Source organism: Thamnophis sirtalis, unplaced genomic scaffold, assembly GCF_051295495.1.
Source record: "Thamnophis sirtalis isolate CommonGarterSnake01/CBP01778 unplaced genomic scaffold, rThaSir2_p1.2 scaffold_3, whole genome shotgun sequence".
Lineage (NCBI taxonomy): Eukaryota > Metazoa > Chordata > Lepidosauria > Squamata > Natricidae > Thamnophis > Thamnophis sirtalis.
The window spans coordinates 10,278,737-10,302,990 of NW_028261383.1; the positions used below are offsets into that span (position 1 = coordinate 10,278,737).

At 42.3% G+C, this 24,254-nt stretch overlaps 1 protein-coding gene across 1 annotated transcript in view; it reads left to right on the plus strand.

Moving 5' to 3' along the window:
• Positions 1-23,787, plus strand: part of LOC106545643 (uncharacterized) — a 35,709-nt gene extending 11,922 nt beyond the window's left edge. Inside the window, exons 8-13 of the mRNA XM_087707953.1 lie at positions 3,736-4,470; positions 4,588-4,689; positions 5,061-5,175; positions 16,267-16,345; positions 16,412-16,547; positions 19,007-23,787. Coding sequence (XP_087564079.1) covers positions 3,736-4,470; positions 4,588-4,689; positions 5,061-5,175; positions 16,267-16,345; positions 16,412-16,547; positions 19,007-21,132 — 3,293 coding nt within the window. The 3' untranslated portion in view covers positions 21,133-23,787. The remainder of the gene's footprint in view (positions 1-3,735; positions 4,471-4,587; positions 4,690-5,060; positions 5,176-16,266; positions 16,346-16,411; positions 16,548-19,006) is intronic.
• The last annotated feature ends 467 nt before the right edge of the window (positions 23,788-24,254 follow it).

The window sequence follows — 24,254 nt, forward strand, 5'->3', positions numbered from 1 at the left end:
GGCAAAAAAAATCTTCATGCTGTCTCTTCTCTGTAAAAAGGAGCAAACACCCTCCTTATTGAGTTTCGCTTTTGGGTGGTAGCCTTAAGGAAGTGCTTTTCATTTTTTGGGAATTTGGAAATCATAATAGGCCCGAATTTCATGGATCATGTGAAGTGTTAGTACCACTTTATAACGCCTTGATAAGACCACACTTAGAATACTACATCCAGTTTTGGTCACCACAATATAAAAAGATGTTGAGATTCCAGAACAGGGGTGTCAAACTGGTGGCCCATAGGCTGGATGTGTCACACGCAGGCCACGTCCACCCCAGCTCTGCAAAGGCAAGAAAAGGACATGATACATCATGTGACATCAACATGATGGGGTGAGTTTGACATCCGTGCTCTAGAAAGAGTGCAGAGAAGAACAACAAAGATGGTTAGGGAACTGGAGGCTAAAGCATGCTGGAATTAGGTATGTCAAATTTAATGAAAAGAAGGACTAGGGGTGACATGATAGCAATGTTGCAATATCTCAGGGTTGCCACAAAGAACAAGCTATTCTCCAAAGCACCTGAAGGCAGGACAAGAAGCAGTGGGTGGAAAACCAGTGGTGGGTTTCAAAAAATTTTTAGAACCTATTCTGTAGATGTGGCCTGTTTTGTGGGAGTGGCTCAGCAGTCATGTGCTCAGCTTGGCGTGGCTTGTTGGTTGTGTGACCGGGAGGGCATGGCCAACTTGGAAAATTTGATGAAACTTACTTAACAATGCTCTTGCTTAGCAAGAAAAATTGGGTTCAATTGTGGTCATAAGTTCTCTTTCTTTCATTCATTCCTTTTTCCTTCTTTCTTTTTCTTTCTTTCTTTCCTTCCTTCCTTCCTTCTCTCTCCCCCTCTTTCTTTCGTCTCACTCCCACTTCTTTCCTTTCTCTTTCCTTCTTTCTCTTTCTTTCTCTATCTCTTTTCTCTCTCTCTCCCTCCATTCCTTCCTTCCTTCCTTTACTTTCTCTCTTATTCTCTTTCTCTCTCCGCCCCCCCTCTCTCACATACATCCCTTCCAATTATATTCGTAGATATATTCTGTGAACTAAAACTGGTTCCCAATAAATCCTATGATCACGGCATTCTGTGTCCTACAAGCCAATTCATAGAGCTTCCAATTCAGCCTCTTACTGCTCTGGGGGTTAACCAAATATGGTTAGTCGCCCTGTTATCTCTTGGCTTTGGTGCCCGCCTTTTTAGCAGAGCAGCAGAGGGGGCTAATTGCAGACGGCTTTTTTTTCTTTTGCCGAAGCTAGATTTCTCTGCCGCTCGGCGGGTGACCTGGTGGGTATATGAGGGTGTTGGGCACACCATGGAAGGCACGCACATCACACACGCGCACACACCCACACACACCGCGCTTGCCGCAGTGCGAGGTGCATGCGTAAGGGAGACTGGATCAACTGGGAGGCTGGTAAAAAAGAAGCCTCTGTTTTTCCGCTGCCGTGGCTCGCAAAACAAAAAGGCAGGGATGCTGGCCGGCACTCTCTTAACTTACCGCTCACCCCTGCGGCTCGCTGTCTGCAGCCCTGCCTGGCTGGGAAAGTGGCGAGGGGCCGAGCGCCGGACATCATCCCCGCCACCTTCTTCTGCGAACTGTGGCAGCGGAGAAACAGGCTTCTTTTTCGCCAGCATCCCAGCTGATCCAGTCCCCCTTATGTGTGTGTGTCTCGTTTCCAATGGGGGAACGGAATCCATGCGGAGGGAGGAAAACTGCATGGATTCCCCCCTCTACCCATTGGAAATGAGGCAACTGTCAAAGAGAAGGAAGCAGTGCGCGCCACGTGGGTTTGTCCAACATCTGAAGAAGAAACAGGAGGTGAGGATTCAGACAAGCCCACATGGCGCGCACTCCCTTCTCTTTGACAGCCGCCTCGTTTCCAATGGGGGTGGGGAAGAAATCCATGCATTTTTCCTCCCTCTGCATGGATTCCACCCCCCCATTGGAAATGAGGTGACTGCCAAAGAAGGGAGTAGCGTGCGCCATGTGGGCTTGTCCAACAGCCAAAAAAGGAACAGGAGGTGAGGATTTGGCTGTTGGACAAGCCAAGGTGGCGTGCGCTGCTCCCTTCTCTTTGACAACCGCCCTGTTTCCAATGGGGGGGATCCACACACAGGGAGGAAAAACACATGGATTTCTTCCCCACCCCCATTGGAAACCAAGTGGCTGTCAAAGAGAAGGGAGCCCGTGCCACATGAGCTTCTCCCAATCCTTCTCTCCGGCAAAGGAAGTGGGTGGGCAGGGCAAGTCTGGTGCGGACAGGCAGGGGGAGCAAGCGAGTGGTGACTGGGCAGGGGAAGCGAGCGAGTGGCAACTGGGCAGGCAGGGGCAGGCCAGGGGAGGGAGAGTTCTGGTACGGGGCCTCCAGAAGCTCAGGTACGGGAAGGCACGCTAAATTTCACAAAGCAGTACACGTACCGGTGCGTACCAGCTGAAACCCACCCCTGGTGAAAACTAACCAAAGAGAGAAGCAACCTAGAACTTAGGAGACGTTATCTGACAGAACAATTAATCAGTGTAACAACTTGCCTCTAGAAGTTATGGGTGCTCCATCACTGGAAGTTTTTAAGAAGTGATTGGACAACCATTTGTTTTAAATGGTATAGGGTCTCCTACTTGAGCAAACGTTTGGACTAGAAGACCTCCAAGGTCTCTTCCAATTCTGTTATTCTGAGCCCCTAGTAATTGGGCTGTACTTATAAATACTCCAGGTTCTGAGGAGATATGAGCGCTCACCCAGGCATGTCTCCTTCCCATTTGCCCCAAGGCCTCTTTGCTGTAGACTCCCAAACTGAACACTTGTTTTCATCAACCACCTCAAAAACAATCTGAAAACCAAATAATCTTCCCCAACAGTTTTATGTTAATACTTAGGATCATGGCAAGCAAGGTAGATCTGTACATGGTATAAATGTCCCAAGGTCAAAATATTAGTTCCAAGTTCCGTACTGGGCCCTGGGCTGACAGGAATAGTAAAAATATTGCCCTATGTGTAATCTGTACCACCATAGAGTCCAGGAGGAATGAGAACAAGGGAAACATGTACACGTAGTTGTTGACTTACAACCATTTGTTTGGTGACTTTTTGAAGTTACAACGGCAGGTTAAAAAATGACTGATGACCATTTTTTGCGCTTACGACCATTGCAGAATCCTTATGGTTGTGTGATCAAAATGCAGATGCTTTGGTAACTGGCATGTATTTATGATGGTTGCAGTGTCCTGGGGTCATGTGATCACTTGTGACTTTCCAACAAGCAAAGTCAATGGAGAAGCAAGATTCACTTCACCTCTCACTTAACAACTGCAGTAATCCACTTAAGAACCATGACAAGGAAAGGCATAAAATAACAATAGCACTTAGATTTATACACTGCTTTACAGTGCTTTTACAACCCTCTGTAAGCGATTTAGAGTTAGCATCTTGCCCCCAATAATCTGGGTCCTCATTTCACCGACCTCAGAAGGATGTAAGGCTGAGTCGACCTTGATTTAGAATCTGTCAGAATTAAACTATTGGCAATCAGCAGAATTAGCCTGCAATACTGCATTTTAATCACTGTTGCCACCAAGGCTCATAACTTGAGAACTACCGGTAATGTTCAATACAGGATGTGGCAATAGACCTTGATCCCTGAGGGTGTCTTAGCTTGGGCCTTGAACATCTCATGAAACTCACCTTTTTGTTTCTTCTTTTTGTCGCAATCAGGCGAAAGGTGGGAGGACGAGGACTCCAAGAAGGAGATGATAGAGCACTTGCCATCAGTCAAAAATGAAATTGGAGAAAGGATGTTCCAATGTCAAGGGGGAGTCCAAAGTCCTGAGGAAAAGCAGTTAAAAGTAGAGCCAGAGATAGCCCTTGCTTTTCATCATGTAGATAACAATGCGCTTCTGACCGAAAAAAATCACCAAGAAACCAGAATGTGTCCAGGTTGTGGAAAAATATTGGAGGAGGAATCAGGATTGTGTGGGTATTGCAGAAGCCACCCTGTTGAGGCACAACACGTAACTTGGGAATGGGTCTTTCCTCTTACTTTAAATCAAAATATATCACTTGAGGAGAAATTATATACATCTGTGGAATGCGGAGAGAGCTTTAGCCAGAGTAGCCAACTCAGTGACCATCAAAAAAATCATCTCCAGGAGAATCCATATCAGTCCATGGATTGTGGGAAGAGCTTCTATCAGAAAAGTCACCTTATGACCCATGAAAGAATCCACCAAGAAGAGAAACCACATCCATGGTTGGAGTGTGGAAAGAGCTTCAGTCAGAGCAGTTACCTGATTTCCCAGACGAGAATCCATAGTGGAGAGAAACGCTATCAATGTTTGGAGTGTGGGAAGTCCTTCTGCCGCAAAAGCCGACTTACTTCCCATAAGAGGAGCCACACAGGGGAAAAGCCGTATCAGTGCCTGGAGTGCGGAAAGAGCTTCAGTGATGCAAGTTACCTCACTTCCCATAAAAAGATCCACACTGGAGAAAAGCCATATCAATGTCTGGAGTGTGGGAAAAGTTTTAGCATAAGCAGTTCCCTCACATACCATAAAAGGACCCACACAGGGGAGAAGCCATACAAATGTACGGAATGTGGAAAGAGCTTTGCTGTAAGCAGTTCCCTTAGTTCTCATAAAAGAATCCATACGGGGGAGAAACCGTACCAATGTCAGGAATGTGGAAAGAGTTTTAGAAAGAGTTGTTCTGTGACTTCCCACAGAAAGATCCACATGGGAGAAACCATATGAGTGCACAGACTGTGGGCAGAACTTCAGAGACCCGAGTTCTGAGGTTATGATCCTTGTGCAGAAATGTTAGAATTTTTTATTGGCCAATGTGATTGGATACAAAAGGATTTTGTCTTTTTTCACTCAAGGAAATGTCATGGAAGTTGATCATGGACTAAAATGAACTGGTGCGGCTGAAAAAAGGAAAATGAGGAATTATCACCCCATATCCCTCTACCACGGAGATGGGTGATTAAGAAATTGGATGGATGGATGATAGAGATATTATCTTTTCATTATATAAGATTTAAGATGATAAGATGGTGGATGAGATCAAGCGAAAGATCTTGGAAGAGTTACAACTAATTGAGTCTGTCATTTGTACCTCAATAATTGTCTGGTGTGTCACAGCAATCGAACAGGACAGGTAAAGACTTCCAATGGATAGTTGCGGAAAAAACAATCACAACCAACTTTCCTTTCATTGAGTTGTGTATGAACTAGAAAGAGGACTAAGAAAATGTATATAGACCCCTCACATCCTGGACATAATCGATGTCATTGTTCTCCCTCAGAACGCTGCTATAGGGCATTGCATACCAAAACAATGCCCTATGCCATCACACTTCATTCCCACAGCATTTCATTTTTCTCATCTATCGTATTGGTTTCTTGTGATTTATCAATTGTTTGTAACATTATTAATGATTAACTATGATTTGTGATCTATGATCTCTTAATTGCTTTTAATATGTACACTGAGCTTATGCTCCTGAGACAATTCTGTTGTGTTGTGTTGTATTGTGTTCTGTTTTACTCCTACTCTACTTCCCATTCTCCTATCCCAGGGGTTGGCAACCTTAAACACATAAAAAGTCACAAAGGTCTTAACCAAAAGCCTCCCGTTCAATTCTGGAGCCAACTGGAAGTCCAGTTCCCCCACCCTCTTCCGAGCGTGGCATTCTTTTTCCTCTGTCCTAACCGAAAGCCCTATCAATTATGGAGCCAACCAGAAAACCTCCCCCTTGCCATAGAGTCTCCTCCTGACACGCTTTTCCTTCCCTAATCGGAAGTGCCTCAAAATTGTGGCGCCAACCAGCAACAGACGGATGAAAGAGCCACATGTGGCTCCAGAGCTGCATGTTGTCCTATCATATCCTCTCTGATGGTGAACCTATGGCATAGGTGGCACGCTTAGCCATATTTGCCAGCACTTGAGTAATCAGTTCCAGCACACATGTGCGTGCCAGTGAGCTGATTTTTTGCCTTCCAGAAGGCCAGGGGAGGCCATTTAGCCCTCCCCAGGCTTCAGGAAAACCTCTGGAGCCTAGGGAGGGCGAAAATCAGGATCAAAGGGCCAACTGGAAGTTCGGAAATGATCTGTTGCCAGCCTCCGGGGGGGCTGGGGGAGGCAGTTTTCACCTTCCCCAGTCTTCAGAAAAGCCTCCGGAGCCTGGAGTGGGCGAAAACTCTCCCCTCCCATGCATGCGTGGGTGGGTGGGGTGCATTGCATTATGGGGGTGGGCATGTGTGCATAATTTTGGCACACCTTTACAAAAAAGTTTGCCATCATAGTCCCATCTTATCCTATCCTGTCATTGACATATCTATAAACCTGTTGATCACCAAAGGAAGTAGATTTAGGGAATAAAATGGCAGGCAGGATCAAAATTACTGTAAGCTCTTGGAAGAGCTATAGGTTAGTAGAGGCAAGTACCTATAAATCTGATCACTAGAGGCAGTAGATGTAAGGACTGTTAGTAGGACCTGGCACTTCACTCTTTCCTTGTGTAGGAATGCTGAATTTGCATATCTACATACCAGGTCTGATTTTCTTAATTCTGATGTCATTTACAGAGTAACGAGTTGGAAGGGACCTTGACCGTCTTCTAGTCCAACCTCCTTGTTCAAACAGACTTCCAGTTCTAAATTATTTCTTTTTCACTGTTTCATTCTAGGTCAATTGATCTCTCTCCAGTAAAACTACCGGTACTTAATTTGCATTTATCTACATATTGGATCTCCTGTTTATAACTTGCTTAAAACCTATGGTTGCAAAAATGTATATACTACCTCCTGTTTATTAAAGAAATATTGATGTTCGACAGCACTACCAGTTCTCTTGCATTTAGTTTTCTTCTCTGCCATTCTTCAGTAATGGAGAAAACTCCATTGTGGTTATGAGACACAGATCAATCGGACAACTTCACATTTTCTTTCATAATCTAACCTCTCAGATAAGGATCATTTGTTTATTCCCTTTCTTGCCATGAGGTTTATGTCTCAGAGCACCTGGGTCCCTGTCTGGTATCCTTTCCTGTTCCCCTGCCTACTCTATGTTAGCACTAGTACTTAAGACTTACATACCACTTCACATTTTAATTTTAAAGAAAGTAAAAGACGCTTGCTCCTGGGGAGGAAAGCTAGAAAGCATACTAAAAAGCAGAGAGATCATTCTGGCAACAAAAGTGCCTATAGTCAAGGCTATGGTTTTCCCAGTTGCAATGTATGGCTGTGAAAGATGGACCATAAGGAAGGCTGAGCGCCAAAGAATGGAGGGCTTTGAACTCTGGTACCGGAAAAGATTCCTGTGAGTCCCTTGGACTGCAAGGCGATGTAGCCCTATCTAAGTGGTGGAAGCTGAATCGACCTCGAGCTAGTCAGGATCAAACAGCTGACAGTTGGCAGAATTAGCTTCCAATACTGCATTCTAATCACTGTGCCACCATGGCTCATGTTGCTGTTTTATTGGCAACTGTATGATTGATGGCTTTGTTACCCTGTCACTTGTGTGTGTGTGGGGGGGGGACTAGCAGGGAAGTTAGAGAAAGAACAGGGGGTTTTATAGACTGCCCTGGTAACCCCTGTACAGGTAGTCCCCAACTGCTGCTACTATCAGTTTGCCCAATCCAGGCCAAACTTGGAGCAATCCAGAGCATAGGTTAACATCCCATAATAAGCATGGGAGAGTGCACTTAATTAGCTAAACTCTCCACCTTGGGATGTCTTTTTTAACATGCTAATAATGATTTTTTTTATTTCTAGACCTTTTCTCTCTCTCTCTCTCTCTCTCTCTCTCTCTCTCTCTCTCTCTCTCTCTCTCTCTCTCATTCTTGCTTGCTTTTGCTCCCTCCCCTTTTCTTTCTTTCTACCTTCCTTTCTTTTTCTTTCACTCTTTTCCTCCTTTTTCACTCTTTTTTTTCTTTCTTCCATTCTCTTTTACTTTCAGCCTTTTCCTTTTTTCTTTTTTCTTTCATTCTCTTCCTCAATCTATTTCTATTTATTCTTTCTTTCTTTCTTTTTCTTTCTGTCTTTCTGTCTGTCTTCTGATGAAAGAAATGTCCTTCTGGGTTCGGCTCCAAGTGAGGCTTTCAAGAAGAGACTGGACTTCCATCTGTCAGAAATGGTGTAGGGTCTCCTGCTTGGGCAGGGGTTGGACTAGATGACTACAAGGTCCCTTCTAACTCTGTTAAATGTGAAGCAGATCCAGATGAAGGTGGAGAAAGAACTTCAAAGAGATACTATAACAGCATCAAATAACAACTGTTGAGGCTGTTGAGAAGTGCAAAAACCAGAATGTGTCTCTCCCTCAACACCTGAAGTGGTAAAAGAGGAAGTAAAAATTAAACACAGAAAACTCAAACTTAGTTGAGGGTTGCAAAACCCCTTTTTTCTTCCTTATTGGTTCTCTTTCCAAAACTTCTAGTCTTATTTTTAACCTTCCTCTGTTGGAAGGGAACTTCACCAAGACAGTGTTGTAATAGGAAGACCAGGCCAGAAATCTCAAAAACAGTATTGTCACAAGACTCAGACTAGAAATCACTAGAATAAGAATACAAACGTTGACTCACAAATGTAGTAGAATTAAGAGACAATCAAGCCAAGCGATGCAATATAGGAAACGTTTATTAAATGCGCAGGTTCAAACATGCCAAACAAGCACAAAAGTTTGAACCCCGAAAGGTTCTTAAAGACATACATTTATAGTGCAAATTACGTAAACATCTGTAGAGGCAGTATCTAAGCATATAAGGTAATAAGAGGAACCAAAAATGTCTATGCCAGATGGCCAACAGTTACTATTCCAAAAATATACATGGTCAGCACATTATAGATCATGTGTGACATATAGGGAGGCTTAGGACAGCAAAACAAGAAACATCTTGCAGAATAACAGGAAACTCCCTGTCTGGGTCTGCTTGTTCCCGGATGCATGAATATACTTACTGACACTTCAGCAACTGTTTTCTGCTAATAATGCAAAACCTCGGCTTTGATCAGAATAGTTGATATTGAATATTGACTATATAACTTTGGCCATAATTAGGCCTATCAGACTACCTTACAAATACCCAAGTCAGAGAAATAGAAACTCTGAATGCATTTTAAAAGAACCTCCTGAGGATAATTACAAAGGTATCTAGACAATTAGAAACAGCTGCAGAGTACAAATAATACAAAATATACGGGAGATTCAGGAAGAAGTTACCTTTGAAATAAAGAAAGGTCAGCGTAGTAACAACTGATTAGCTCAAGATTTAATCATAAAACAGGAGGGAAATACATTAGACACATGATTAACACCCGAAGACACTAGGGCTCATCCCTGCCCCACAGAGATTACTTTAGGGCAGAGGAATAAGAGCAACACAGGATTAGAACCATGAGCAAGGGCACAAAAGGCAATAGCACAATAGTACTGTAGGAAGATAAAACTGGCCCTCTACTAGAAAACTGAAATATCCTGGGAAATATTAAGAAGGCAGAATATTATATTTCCCTGGATGTAAAAATGGAGACAGAATAGCTTCTTGGAGCTTCCTGCCCTCCTTTTGTCAATGAGCCATGACAGCCTGAGCTAGTCTACTTTACATAATAAAGGTAGGATTAGCCTTCCACATAAACTCAACACATGGCATCTGGAAACTCAATCAAACTTGGGACTCAAAACACAGCCCGCATGGCCCCATGAGAGTCTGACAACCAATCAGAATACATTTCTTACACAGGAACAGGAAACAGAGGTGGGGCCAAACAGAGTATAAAGCCAAGAACTTTCAGCCCTTCTTTCTCTTTTCTTCTTCACCCATCATCTTGAAGCAGGTGATCCCCCTTTTCTGTTCAGGATCTCAAACCATGTGACCCTGTTCACCATTAAATCATCTTTCCAAGCAGCCTCCATGTTTCCAGTGTCTTTTTCCCCACTTGGAGTTGAACCCAGAAGGACATTTCTTCCAACAGTAGAAAGAAAGCAAAAGGACTTGAAAGAGGAAAATGGAATAAAAATGTATACTTATTGTATATCGGTGTCAGCTCACCCAGGAACTCTGGTCCACCTCACTGTTGGTCTTGCCTTCCTCAAAGAAAATTAAAAAAAAAACTTCCTAAATTCGTTTGCTCCAGCTGGGAAATCCGAACCCATGGAGGAAACTTTCTTTCCATCCAACACCTCCTTCTCTTAATTGATATGCTTACGTTATAGGGATCTATGAGCTGCAGATGTTGAGAACCTCTGCATGCATTTCCAACAGATAGTCCTCGACTTATAAGAATTCATTTAGTGACCGTTTGAAATGACAATAACACTGAATAAAGCGACTTTTGAACGTTTTTCTCATGACCATTGCCGGATAAACCACATGATTACGGGACCAAAATTCCATCCCTGGGTTTCCTCCCCTCCGTCTCTCCCGTTTCTCTGACTGCCTCGGGGTTGGACTAGAAGACCTCCAAGATCCCCCCCAACTCTGTTATGCTGTTAAAGGACGGTTCCTTCCAACTGTGCTGCTCCGCATCCCTTTCCCTCCCCTCTTCCCGTTCCCCAGGCTTCGTCCCGTCCCTCTCCTTCCGTCTCTCTGACTGCCTCGGGAGAAGCAGCCCTGGACTCCCTGCCCAGGTGATCATCCCACCCGGGACCCGTTCTCCCCATGGCAAAAGGTAGGGGGACCACCAAGTGGGCGGCGCTCTCCCCCCTTTAGAGAATGGGAGGAGCTGGACATGGGAAGGGAAGGAACTGTAAGCGTTTCCTGCTTGGGCTCTGCAACGTCCTGGCTGGGGTCGTTCCGAGAAGGGGGAATCCACGTGCGTGGCCGGGAAGGAAGGCAGCGCGGCGCTGCGAGGAAAGCAAATCGCATCTCTTGAGAAGCGAAGTCCAAGCGAGGAACAGAGATGCCTCTTTCCTATCGAGCGCCAGGTAAGAAGCTCCCTCCCTCCCTTCCTTCTTCTCACCTGGGGAAATGCTTGGACTGGTGAGCCTTCAATGCAGCTTCTTGGGGCGTTTCTAAGATCGCTCCTGCAGTCCCCACCCGTAACTTCCTTTTTTTCTCTCTGGTGCTGCTTCAGACCCAGAAGGCTTGGGGTTTAATGGATGCTAACTCGGCTGGAGGGAAAGGGGGCGCTCCCTCCCAGGAGCTGTTGTTGGAGGGAGCATCAGGTAAAGGCTCCTTCTGATGCCCTTTAACCCTCAGGATTGACTTTGCCAGAGTTAATTTAATTCCTGAATTCCTTTTCATTACTTAATTTAACTGTTTTTTTAAAGTCTTGTGTGCAGTTCAACAGGTATCACCCTTTTCCTATAGACCAGCATGTCTCAACCTTGGCAACTTTTAAGTTATGTGGACTTCAACTCCCCGAATTCTCCAGCCATCTTAAGATAGCTGGCTGGGGAATTCTGGGAGTTGAAGTCCACGTATTTTAAAGCTGCTTATGGTTGAGAAACATTGCTGTAGTAGGCTATTCCAAAGGGCAAATCCCACCTGCAAAACTAGTTTTTGTTTCTCTTCTGAGTATCTGATGAGGAGGGTGACCATTATGTGGGTCAGGATTCTGATGATCAAGACTGCAGAGAAGAGCAACAAAAGATGATTAAGGGAATAGAGGCTAAAACATATAAAGAATGGTTGTTGGAATTGGGTGTGTCTAGTGTCAGAAAACATCTGATAAGGAGCATAGCTGCACTAGTAAGAAATTGAACAGACAACATACCATAAGGCATCTCACTTAGGGTCCTGTATTAAGGATAATAATTTATTAAGGATCCTATGTGCTTTATTAAATTTCAAATTATATCAAACAGCAAGTACTTACAGAAAAATCACATTGTAATGAGGGTCAATCAGACAAGCAGCCAAAAGGGACAGTTTGAGGCTGGTTGGCCCCGACTCACTGTCCAACATGCCGCTATATAAATTCTGCTGTGTAGTCACAGCAACCGAGGCCGTTTTCTCTTCCACTAACCACAATGTCACAACACTGTTATTTTTATATACATTACAACTTGACAGTTCCTCTTTTCCCTCGATCTCAGCTCGACTCACCCTGCAAACTCACCTACCAACAGCATTGAGACATACTATTTCAACATACTTGCAGGTTACAACTTTTTAATAGACACAATAGTATTGAATACCATGATTTTAAAGAGATCATACAGATTAACATTGAATACAATAAACCTTGCCAAAGAAATATCAGGTCCATAGGCATCTATCAAGAAGCAAAGGCCTACATTATGATGAGTTTCACCTCACACTATTTGAATGAAAAGAAGGACTAGGGATGACAGGATAGCAATATTCCATTTATTGAGGGGTTGCCACAAGGAAGAGAAAGTCAACCTATTCTCCAAAGCCCCTGAAGGCAGGATAAAAAGCAATGGATGGAAACTAATCAAGGAGAAAAGCAGCCTAGAACTGAGGAGAAATTTCCTGACCATGAAAACGATGAATAAGTTGTGAAATTTTAAAAGATCCAAAATTTATGCTCACTAATTTGACAGACAACTCTGATGTACAAACAAAGGATTATTGAATTGCATTTGCAAAGGCAGGCCTCCAAGTCCCTTGCCAAGTTGGATTGACACTGTAAGTGTCATAAATATGAGCCAGTTGTTGCCAAGTGTCTGAACGCTGATCATGTGACCACGGGGATGCTGCAATGGTCATAAGTGTGAAAAATGTCCTTTTTTTTTAGTGTCATTGGATGTGTTGGCCCAATCCAACATTGAGTTAATTTTACCCAATGCAATGAGCCAATGAATCATGTCAAATTAAGGGAAGTGGGGTTCACTTCCTCTTTGTTGGTGCCAGGCCAGACCTAGTATTCCTGACTAACCACTCAGCACAGCTCCCTGGGATATGGGATGGGATCGACTTGAGGCATCCAGAATCCACCTCTGTGGTGCTTTAATGCATAATTTCATGGCTGAGATCATCTGCCTCTGAATCCAATCCCTGGTCCTTCCAGACCTTTCAGTTTTCCTCTCACCCAATGTTAGCAGCTTCTATGTATTGTTGCTGTGGCTGCAAAGTACTGGTACTTAAATAAACTGATTCCCTAGTTAGCTTAAATATATGTAGAACTGCCCTTCTGCACTGTAGCTTCACCAATATGGTTATGGTGTTTGATAGCAAATTATTCCTTTGCTTTTATTTTCACTCATAGACACTATGATGGCTTTGTCTTCATCTCCTGGAACCCCAGTTCTTTATAGCAGAGGATTAACAGCGGTTCATCTTCCAATTCAGGTAGGAAGAATCTCCCCTCCCTTAAAGTGCCAGTCTGATCTATTGAAGAAGCCCCCAATAACCGAAGGCAAGATAAGACATGGATGGACATTAACCAAGGAGAGAAGCAACCTAGAATTAAGGGATTTTTTTTTGTAATAGTGAGAACAGTTAAGCAGTAGAATGGCTTGCCTTCAGAAGTTTTGGGTGCTCCATCACTGGAGATGGAGACTGGACAACCATTTGTCTGGAATGGTATATAAGGTCTCCTGCTTGGGCTGGAAGACCTCCAAGGTCCCTTCCAACTCTGTCATTGTTACATTATCGGGTTAAAAAGCACACACAGAGAGCTCAGTTAATTCAATGCACAGTTCCCCATACTTCTTACGGGATATTAGTTTAACCTGCGCAGGCTTTCAGTAAAACGGGAAAAAGTAGCAAAAGGTGAGCAAATTTAAAATGTACAATTGTGTGCAAAACCTTCTGGTCCCCATTAAGTGGTGGTTGTAGCAAGAGTGGAATGACCATGTACAGTTAAATCTGACTCTCCCTCATTGGAATACAACCAGAAAATACAGTTGCATGCAGTATTCAAAAATTCAGAAACAGCTTTCTGAGGGTAACGTGGCAAATATTTAGTGTGACCTCCCTCCACTTTGCTCCTCTAAAACTAAATAGACTGGAACCCTGCATGCTGTCATTGCTACCACCTGTATGTGCCCTACTATTTCATGCAAAAATGACTGTTGTCTATCTTTTATACCAGGTTTGTGCAAGGCACACTTGAGCACTCGACAGTGATTGGTATTTCACTCTGCTTATTCCTTCAGTGTGATTTGCATCATTTGAATGATTGGACTGGGACTCCTAGATAGTCAAATAACCACAACTGAGTGCAAAATGCCTGTTGCTAAAAGCGAGATTCGTTAAACGGGTTTTGCTTCATTTTAAGACTTCTCTCACTGCAGTTATTAAATGAATCACCATAGTTGTTAAGTTAGTAATGCGGTTATTATGCAAAACTTGCTTTCCCCATTGATTTTGCTTGTCAGAAGGTATCAAAAAGGGATTCCCATAGCCTCGGGACACTGCAGCCATCATAAATATGATTCATTGGCCAAGCGGTTGAAGTTTGGTCTCGTGGGGGATGCTGCAACGGTCATAAGTGTGAAAAAGAACCACAAGGAACTTTTTTCAGTGCAGTTGTGGCTTCAAACAGTTACGAAACTACTGCAAAATCCTTCGGAGGACTGCTTCCCTGAGGTGGTCTCATGGTAATGTGTTTTAAGACAGGGGATCACAAGGATTATTTAGCTGCCATTGTGAAATAATTATCAACTCTGTGTTGTGGCTCAGGGACTCCTGAGTGTAGGATTCCTGTACTCTTTTTTTTAGGGGGGGGGGCTTCTTCCTTGTCTCCTATGCTTGAGCTTGACATCTTGTACAGAGACATGTTGTATGAATGTAATTCATTGGCAGCTTGCCAATAAGACCAACGTTTCATATCATTCCAGTCAAAATGCCAAAGGACACAGAACTTGACAGACATAAAATCTTACTTTTGTATCAATGGCACTCTCAAACGGAAAACAACAAACAAATATTGGATATTCAAGATTGAAAATTATGGAAAGTCATGAAAGGTTTGCTAAAACAACAAAATGGGTCAATCAATGAATCAATCTGAATAAAGCTGGAAGGGACCTTAGAGGTCTTCTAGTTCAAGCAGGAGATCCTGTAGCATTTCAGACAATTGTCTGACCTTACTGCTAGGAAGTTTCTCCTTAATTCCAGGTTGCTTTTCTCCTTTTTTAGTTCTATCCATTGAAGGCAAGGGGACAACAAAAAAGGAGGTGGAATACTACTATCATGTCAACCCTAGTCCTTCTTTTCTCTAGACTGGCCCTACCCAATTCCAGTTCCATCCAGTTCCTGCAACCATTCTTCATACGTTTCACTCTCTAGGCCTTTAATCATGAGCCAAGGTGGCGCAGTGGTTAAATGCAGCACTGCAGGCTACTGCTAGATCAGCAGTTCAGCGGTTCAAATCTCACCGGCTCAGGGTTGACTCAGCCTTCCATCCTTCCGAGGTGGGTAAAATGAGGACCCAGATTGTTGGGGGCAATATGCTGACTCTCTGTAAACCGCTTAGAGAGGCCTGAAAGGCCTATGAAGCGGTATATAAGTCTACTGCTATTGCTATTGCTATTGCTATCATCTTAGTTGTCCTTCTCTGCACTTTTTCCAAAATCTCCACATCTTTTTTGTAATGTGGTCAAAAACTGGATCCAGTATTCCAAGTGTGGCCTTACTAAGGTTTTATGAAGCGCTACTAACACAAGAACGCCCAAAGTAAAATGTAAAGCCCAAGCTTTACTCTTGCCCAGAAATGAAATGTTGAACCCCACCTTCCTTGATTTGGTACAATTCATTGGCTCATTGCAACTCAATGTTGGATTGGGCCAACACATCCAAGCACCAGCCCATCAGTGGAAAGCAAAGGAATATGCGGTTGCGGAATTGGCCAAGCCAATAACACACTACCTAGATCAGTGATGGCTAAACTTTTTCCCATCACTTGCCAAAAGCGGGGGGAGTGCAGGGAGGTTGTTCACAGGTGCGCCCATGCCCATAATGCTATGTGCATGACCACCCCGCACGCATGTATGCGTGACCCCTGCCCTCTCCCCTGCTTTTGGCGCACAATGGACCTCTTTTTTCGCCCTCCCCAGGCTCCAGAGGCTTTCTAGCAGCCTGGGGAGGGCGAAAACAGCCTCCCCCACCCCGCGGGAAGCCCTCCGGAGGTTTCAGAAGACTTCCCTGAAGCCTCCGGAGGGCAAAAAATGGCCGAAAAAGAAGACCGAAGTCAACTGGCCAGCTTGGGCACTGGAGCTGACAGGACAACACCTCATGTGCCCTGCATGCCACCTGTGGCACACATGCCATAGGTTCGCCATCACAGACCTAGATGTATCTCTAGCCAGAGGCTCTTTCCTCTTTATGTTTTTGGAAAGGTTCTCCAGGGAAGATGCAAATTTGTCCAACTTGGAAATTCTGCAGGTGGAATATGTTCATCAAGAAGATGACTTGCAAGTAATTTATTGAAGTGTTCATTGTTAAGAACGCTAATGGAATATGTTTAATTTTTCCCCCTCTTCCTGTGTCAGGATTTGGTATTGCTTGAGGAACGTAGCTGTGTTTTTCTCCGTGGAGGAGTGGGCCCTGTTGGATTCTGAGGAAAAAGCCCTGTACCAAGAGGTCATGCTGGAAAACGCAAGGAATATGGCCTCCTTAGGTAAGCGATTCTGCTAAGATATTGAAATTTAATAGTTGGAACAGTGTTGTACAAGGAGTCAGATCATTCAGTTGCAGCTGATTGGTTGGAGAGAGCTGTTTCCTGCATGAGACAATCGATGCTGGGATTGGTTAATATGAATATAAAGAGGGAGTGTCCTGGTTTCCCGCCCTTTTTCCACTGTGGGCTCTGAAATTTTACCTCATGATGATCTTGTGGTGTTTGTTTATCTCATCATGCTCTTGTTAGCCTGAATTTCTTGTTTACTGTAAATGTTTACTGCCAAAGATATTAATTTACATAAAAAGACAAGCTCGTCTCAGCATCTCTGACCTTTTTGGACACCTGATGCGCAATTCCCAGACAGATTCTCTTTCCTCTGGACTGAAAGTGTGGGAGACATGAGCACCTGATCTGTTTTTCAGATAAATGCTATTTTTCCAATAGATAAGATAGTTACATCTAAGTTGTAACTACTAGCAGAATGGTCTGTCTGATCTGCCAGATCCTCTGCAGGTGGGATCTTCCAACATGTTCTTCGAGTCTGATTATCTTGTTTATTGTAAATATTGATGTAAAATACACACACACACACACACACACACACACACACACATTCATATATATGTATATGTATATGTATGTGTGTATATATATATATATATATATATATATATATATATATATATATATATATATATATATATGTATATATACATACACACACATACATATATACATACACACACACACACATACATACATATACACACACACACATATTCATATATGAGAGAGAGAAAGAGAGAGAACTGTCTCCTGCATGAGGCAATCTATGCTGTGATTGGTTACTGTGAGTGTAAAAGGGGAGTTTCTGTCTTTCCCGCTTTTCTTTCCCTTTGCACTGTGTAAATTTACCTCATGGTGTTCCTATTAACCTTATTATCTTGTTTACTATAAATATTGATGTAAAATGTAATTTTACTGTAAATATATATTTATTATGTATGTATGTATATATATATGTGTGTGTGTGTCTGTGTGTGTGTATGTAGTGTGTGTTTGTGTCTGTGTGTGTCTGTGTGTGTAAATGAATAGAATAGAATAAAATAGAATAGAATTCTTTATTGGCCAAGTATGATTGGACACACACACACAAACTTATATATTTTGTGTCAGCATCTCTGACTGCATTTGGATATCTACTGCACAATTCCCTGAAAGAGTCTCTTTCCCTGGACTGAAAGGGTAGTGGACGTGAACAGCCGATTTGTTTCTCAAATAAAATGCTAGTTTGTTCGATGTATGCAGATGAGAGTATCCTGCTCTACATTTCTACTCATACTTACTCTGATAAAGTGGCTTTAAATCTCCACACTGTCTCCATGAAGTTTCCCATCTTAGCCAGTTTCTGCTCCTGCCTGTCCCATTTTCTAGAGAGCTTTTTAGAAGTTGCTTTCATTTGGTTGGTTTTTGGTCTATTATGATGACACTGAAGAGCCCCAAAGGGTCCAAAGTTTTATCAGAAGGATTTATACTCATTGCAGTCATCTGGTCAGAATGAGTGCTTATGACAAGATGACTACAAGGAATATCAATTCTTCCATCCTCCATTGTTCAATCAGAACTGAACTCATCTTGGATGAGAAGGGAAACAAATTCCAGTTGTCTTTAAAAAAAACGCCTTTGGGATAAGGATGAATGAACAGCTCAGAGTGAGAACCAGTTTTGTTCAAGGAAAAACCTCTTAATGGAGAAGGGATTGAAATTCAGTTCCAGGTCCAAATCCCTCAACATTTCTACTTTCTCAAATTGAAATTAAACCAATTAGTTCTCCATCCTCAACAGTAGAGCTAATGGAGGATTTTATAAACAAGTAAATGAAATGCCAGCATGTGGTTATGGATTAAATCTTTGGTATAGTTAAGGATGAAGGATGTTTAAACAACTGTAGTCAACTAAAAGTGGAGGTATGATGATGTTAATATGGTAAACATTTGAGTTACGATATTTGAATTAATATGAATTAATAGAAGAGATGCACAAAAACTTGTTGTAACCAGCTGATATACTTTTTTATAACATATACTTGTTGTGGGTTTTTTTCCTGTTTTGTTTTTTGTTCTTTTTTGTTTTGATTTTTTCCCCCCAATGTTGTGGGTATGTGTTGTTTATGTAACAAAAAAATAAAAAAAAATATTAAAAAAAAAACAGTAGAGCTGAGGACCTCTCCCTCCCCTCCAATTTTAAATGATCTCAACCAAAATGTTCAGGTTTTCATTCTATAACATTGAGGACAAGAAAGCTGCAAAGGTCAAATCTTATATCAAGTTAATACCAAGCATAGCACAATATTTTGAACAAATGTGTGTTTGGAGCAAGTTTGATATACAGCAATGATGTTTGATCTCTTTTGCATCTAAGTTTGTGTTAACCTTTTTTTCCCCTGTTGCAAGCAGGTGACGGATGGGAGATGGAGGATTCTGGCAAAGAGGCAGCAGCACCTTTGCCAAAAGAGAAAAGGGAAGTTGCAGAAAAAATGTATGGAAAGCAAAGTTCTGAGGAAAACCTGTTAACAATTGAGCTGGAGAATTGCTCTGGTTTACCTTGTGCAGATACCAATGTCTTATTGAACACAGATGATTGCCAAGAAAAACAAGTGTGTTCAAGGTGTGGGAAAACACTTCGAGATGAATCTGGATTATGTGACTGTTGTGAAAGCCTTTCTGGAGAGAAACAAGATGAAAGCAGGCAACACTCGGGAAGGACCCTTCCTCCTCCTTTACATGAAAGAATACAAGAAGGAAGAGAAGTTTACAAATGTACGGAGTGTGAAGAAAGCTTTAGTACAAGCCGCTCTCTTGCATTGCATAAAAAGATTCACAAAGCAGAGAATCCACACAAATGTCTGGATTGTGGAAGGACTTTCAGGCAGAAAAATCATCTCAGTTCACATAAGAGGGTCCATAAAGAGAGGAAGCAACATCAATGGATTAATAGGGGAAAGTCCTTCGAAAGCAGTGCCTCCCTTACTTCCCATCAAAGCCTCCACAGAGAGGAGAAGTTGCATCAACTCAGGGAGGGGAGAATGAGGTTTACTCAGAGCAAGGAACCGAATTCCCAGAAAAAAAGCCCCACTGGGAATAAGTCATGTAAATGCCTGGAATGTGGGAAGAGCTTCCGCTCAGCAAGTGACCTCACTTGCCATAATAGGATCCATACAGGGGAAAAGCCATATTGTTGCACTGTGTGCGGAAAGAGCTTCACCCAAAAAGGAAGCTTCAATTTACATAAGAGGATCCACACTGGAGAGAAGCCTTATAAATGCACAGAGTGTGGAAAATGCTTCAGGACCTCCAGTGTCCTTAATTCCCATAAGAGGATTCACACAGGGGAGAAACCATATGAATGCTTGGAGTGTGGAAAAAGCTTCAATAGACTTGATACGCTAAATAAACATAACAAGATGCATAAAGGGGAGAAACCTTATAAATGCCTGCACTGTGGAAAGAATTTCAGTCAAAAAGGTCATCTTAAGTCACACGAGAGGATTCACACGGGGGAAAAGCCATTTCAATGCATGGAGTGTGAAAAGAGCTTCCGTTTATCTGGTCATCTTACTGTCCATCAGAGAATCCACACAGGGGAGAAGCCGTTTCAATGCCTACAGTGTGGAAAGTGCTTTACCAATTCTAGCAGCCTTTATGCCCACAAACGGATCCACACAGGGGAGAAACCATACAAATGCCTGGAGTGTGGTAAGAGCTTCTGTAAATCCAGCCACTTAAGTTTCCATAGAAGAATCCACAGTGGAGAGAGACCGTATGAGTGTACCGAGTGTGGGAAGTGCTTTGCTAATCAAAAGAATCTTATTGTCCATAAAAGGACACATATGGGTGAAAAGCCTTATAAGTGCATCGAATGTGGCAAATGCTTCACTGGTTTGGGTTCTCTCTCTCGCCACAAAATACTCCACACCGGGGATAAACCATATGAATGCCGTACGTGTGGAAAGAGCTTCAATACAAAAAATGGCTATATTGTACACAGCAGGACCCACACTGGGGAGAAACCATATCAGTGCCAGGAGTGTGGAAAACGCTTCACTGATTCTAGAGAACTGACAATCCATAAAAGGATTCACACAGGGGAGAAACCCTATAAGTGCACGGAGTGTGACATGAGTTTCAGAAGAAGTGGTTACCTTAGTATCCACAAGAGAATCCACACTGGGGAGAAACCATACACATGTCATGAGTGTGGGAGAAGCTTTAGACATAATAGTTCACTCAGGGGCCATAGAAAGCTTCACTCAGGGGAGAAACCCTATAAATGCCTGGAGTGTGGAAAATGTTATAGAGAGAGTGGTCAGCTTACCTCCCACAATAGGATCCACACAGGAGAGAAACCGTTTAAATGCATCGACTGTGGAAAGAGTTTCAGAAATGGCAGGAATCTTAAGCTCCATAAAACAATCCACACGGGGGAGAAGCCATATCAGTGTGTGGAGTGTGGAAAGAAATTCAGAAGTTGGAGTGACCTTAATTGCCATAAGAGGACTCACAGCAGGAAAAAAATGATATGAATTGGTTCATGTTGATTCTCAAAATTTGATTCATGCCCATAGAGGTATCCCAGGAGAATATGTAGAAATGCGTGGAGTATGGCACGGTCTTCCGAAGCAGCAGAAACATCTTGATTCATTAAAAAGAATTCTCTTGTAGAACTAGGTATTAAGTTTTGGATATTAGATCTTTGTGGTAGAGTAGAGTAGAATAAGATTGGAAATAATAAGAATAGAAATGGAATAGAATATAGAAATGGGAATGGGAATGGAATGGAATGGAATGATCTCATTGGCCAAGTGTGATTGGAGATACATGGAATGTGTCTCCATTGGATATGCTCTCAGTGTACATAACATAGAACAAGCAATCAACTTTTGTCAGTGTGAACAGCAAAGTTAAGTAGGGATTTGGAAAGTAACACATCCAAATGTCTATGGTGTTTCTCAGTCATCCAGGTTGTGTTTGTCCCAAAGGTGCTTTTATCATTTCCCCTGAAGAAATTTCCCTTCTCATCAAGATGTTTCTTCAGTTCTGCTTCTTCTTGAAGGAGAAGCGAAATGTCTTCAAGGAAAAACAAAGTCCAGTTGCCTTTTGATAAAAACATCTTTGGGCTAAGACATTCAGACAACATAAGGGTGCAGAAAGCTGGCCTAGAGTATAAAGAAGATGCTGAAATATTTCAAGAAGAAACATTGTAATCTAGGTGGTGAGTCCAGACCTGGTGGTGTTAACTATTCATATTTCCCTAACGTTGGAAGGATCAACTAGCGGATCTACTACAGCCATGTGAAGAAATCATGCCAGAACAAAGAAAAATAGTGAGCACATCAATGGGACAAAGTGATGGGAGAGAATGAACTATTGAACCATTATGAGGCTCGAGAATTTTGTCAAAAGTGATAATTGAAAGGATAGCGCTGTGTCTGCACCAACTAACATTAGTTGTGTTTAACCGATTTCTAGTCTGAGATACAATATTTATTGTGCTTGATTTTTATTAATGCCCTAACTTATACAGTAGTTAAAGGTTTAGCACATACATTTCAGATATAGATTCTTTTGGGTTGGTAAATTGGACAATTATAGGAACCACTTTAGAAAATACAGGTGGCCCTTGACTTATGGCCACAAGCCCAAAATTTCCATGGCTAAGCAGGACAGTTTTGTTCCATTATACAACTTGTTTTGCCACAGTTGTTCAGTTAGTAACATGGTTGTTAAGTGAATCAGTTTCCCCCATTGACTTTGCTTGTCGGAAAGTTTCATATGGCAATCAAATGACCCTGGGATGCTCCAACCATCAAAAATACAGGCCAGTTGCAAAGTGTCTGAATTTTGATCACATGGTATAGGGATGCTGCAACATTTGTATGAAAAAAATCATAAATCATTTTTTTCAGTGTCGTCATAACTTTAAATGGTCACTGAAGAAATGATTGTAAGTTGAGGACTAATTGTAAAGCAGCAATTGATTATTTGTTTTTAAGGCACAATCATGAATGTTAAGAATGTGTTGTTTCAGTATAACTGACAATTGCCAATTCATTGAAACCCACCTTGGAAAATATAGGGAAGGAATTTCTTAACATCAAAATCCATCAGGGCCTTGACTAGAGATCTCCAAACTTGGCAACTTTAAGACTTGTTGATGTCAACTCCCAGATTTCCTCTAGCACATGTATTACCATGCTGGCTGGGGGATTTTGGGAGTTGACGTCTACAAGGCTTAAAGTTGCCAAGTTTGGAACCCCCTGGCCTAGACTTATGGAATTATGTTGTTGTTTCTAGTGCCTTCCTACTGAAAAGTCTTTAGGTGTCCAATGCATTGAAAATGGAGAAAGGATTACAGTCAATATTTCATTGCTCTTCAAGAAAAGGATTGCAAGCGTAATGAGACATCTGAATATTCACAATAAAAGTTATAATCTCAAAAGGGGAAATATGGCGAAGAGTCCTAGGATTCCTTCGAAAGGCTCAGTTTTCCCAGGGAAAAAGGCCAAATGCACAGTATGGCCTCCAGCAATTGGAAGGTCAGAGTCTAATCCGGATGGTGATTTTTGCTCCTTTTTTGACTTGTAGACTCCTGGCTCAGGAATTTTGGAAGTTGAAGTCCACAAGTCATAAATGGGCCTTAGTTCCCAACCACTGAACTACAGCATTTTTTCTCAACCACCTCAAATTCTAGAAGTTAAAGTCCACAAATCATAAAAGGGCCAAGGTTCTCCATCCCTGGTCTAAACAGAAGGATCCATGGAGATTCAGTTAACAGGGTAAACATAAAATAAAGGCATAAGTGCTTCAGAATCCCAAATGTACTATGAGACAAGGCAAAATACACAAATAGGAACAATTTGCACCTATACAACTTAGTATGCTGTTTGAAAAACAGGAAGTATCATGGAAAACTAAGCAATCTTTATGGAAGTGTTGAGGTTTCTGTGTATACAGGTTAAGATAGCTTTAAATAGCTTGGCTGATTACATGTATGTGGGAGGGCTAAGATGTTAGTGTAAAATAGTCAGGAATTACTGCAAAGGGAGATGAGAAAATTCCTTGTAAACTGTGTGGCAAATGCTGTGTAAAACCCTCCAGTGAATGTCGGTGGGATACAAAGGCTTTGAGGGAGATTTCCTTGTGTTATTTTTTCGGCACAATAAAGTTTTTGCTTACAATTTTCTCTTCGATGTGTTCAGTTTGAGGATCTCTTTCCATCTTTCAACCAGATGGCAAGAGCAACCCCAATATGTTCAATTGGAGGCATGGGCACATTTGGTAAGGGGGCTGGAGCAGGAAAGGTAAGGAAAACCAAAAGTCCCTTGGAATCCAGAAGGATCTCCTTCCCTTTTTCAACCACTTTGGAAGTGCAATTCTTGAGGAGGAAATGGGGAATATGCCAGGAATCTTCTCTCTGCAGACTTCAAGCATGCTCTGATAGGCTAGGAACTGTTTTACTATAGGAGAAATAAGGTAGTCCTCAACTTACGACTGCACGTGAGCCTCAAATTTGTGTTGTTAAGGGAGACATTTGGGAAATGAATTTTGCTCCATTTTATGACCTCTCTTGCTAAGTTGTTCATTGAATCACCACGGTTGTTAAATTAATAACACAGTTGTTAAGTAAATCTGTTTTTCCCATTGA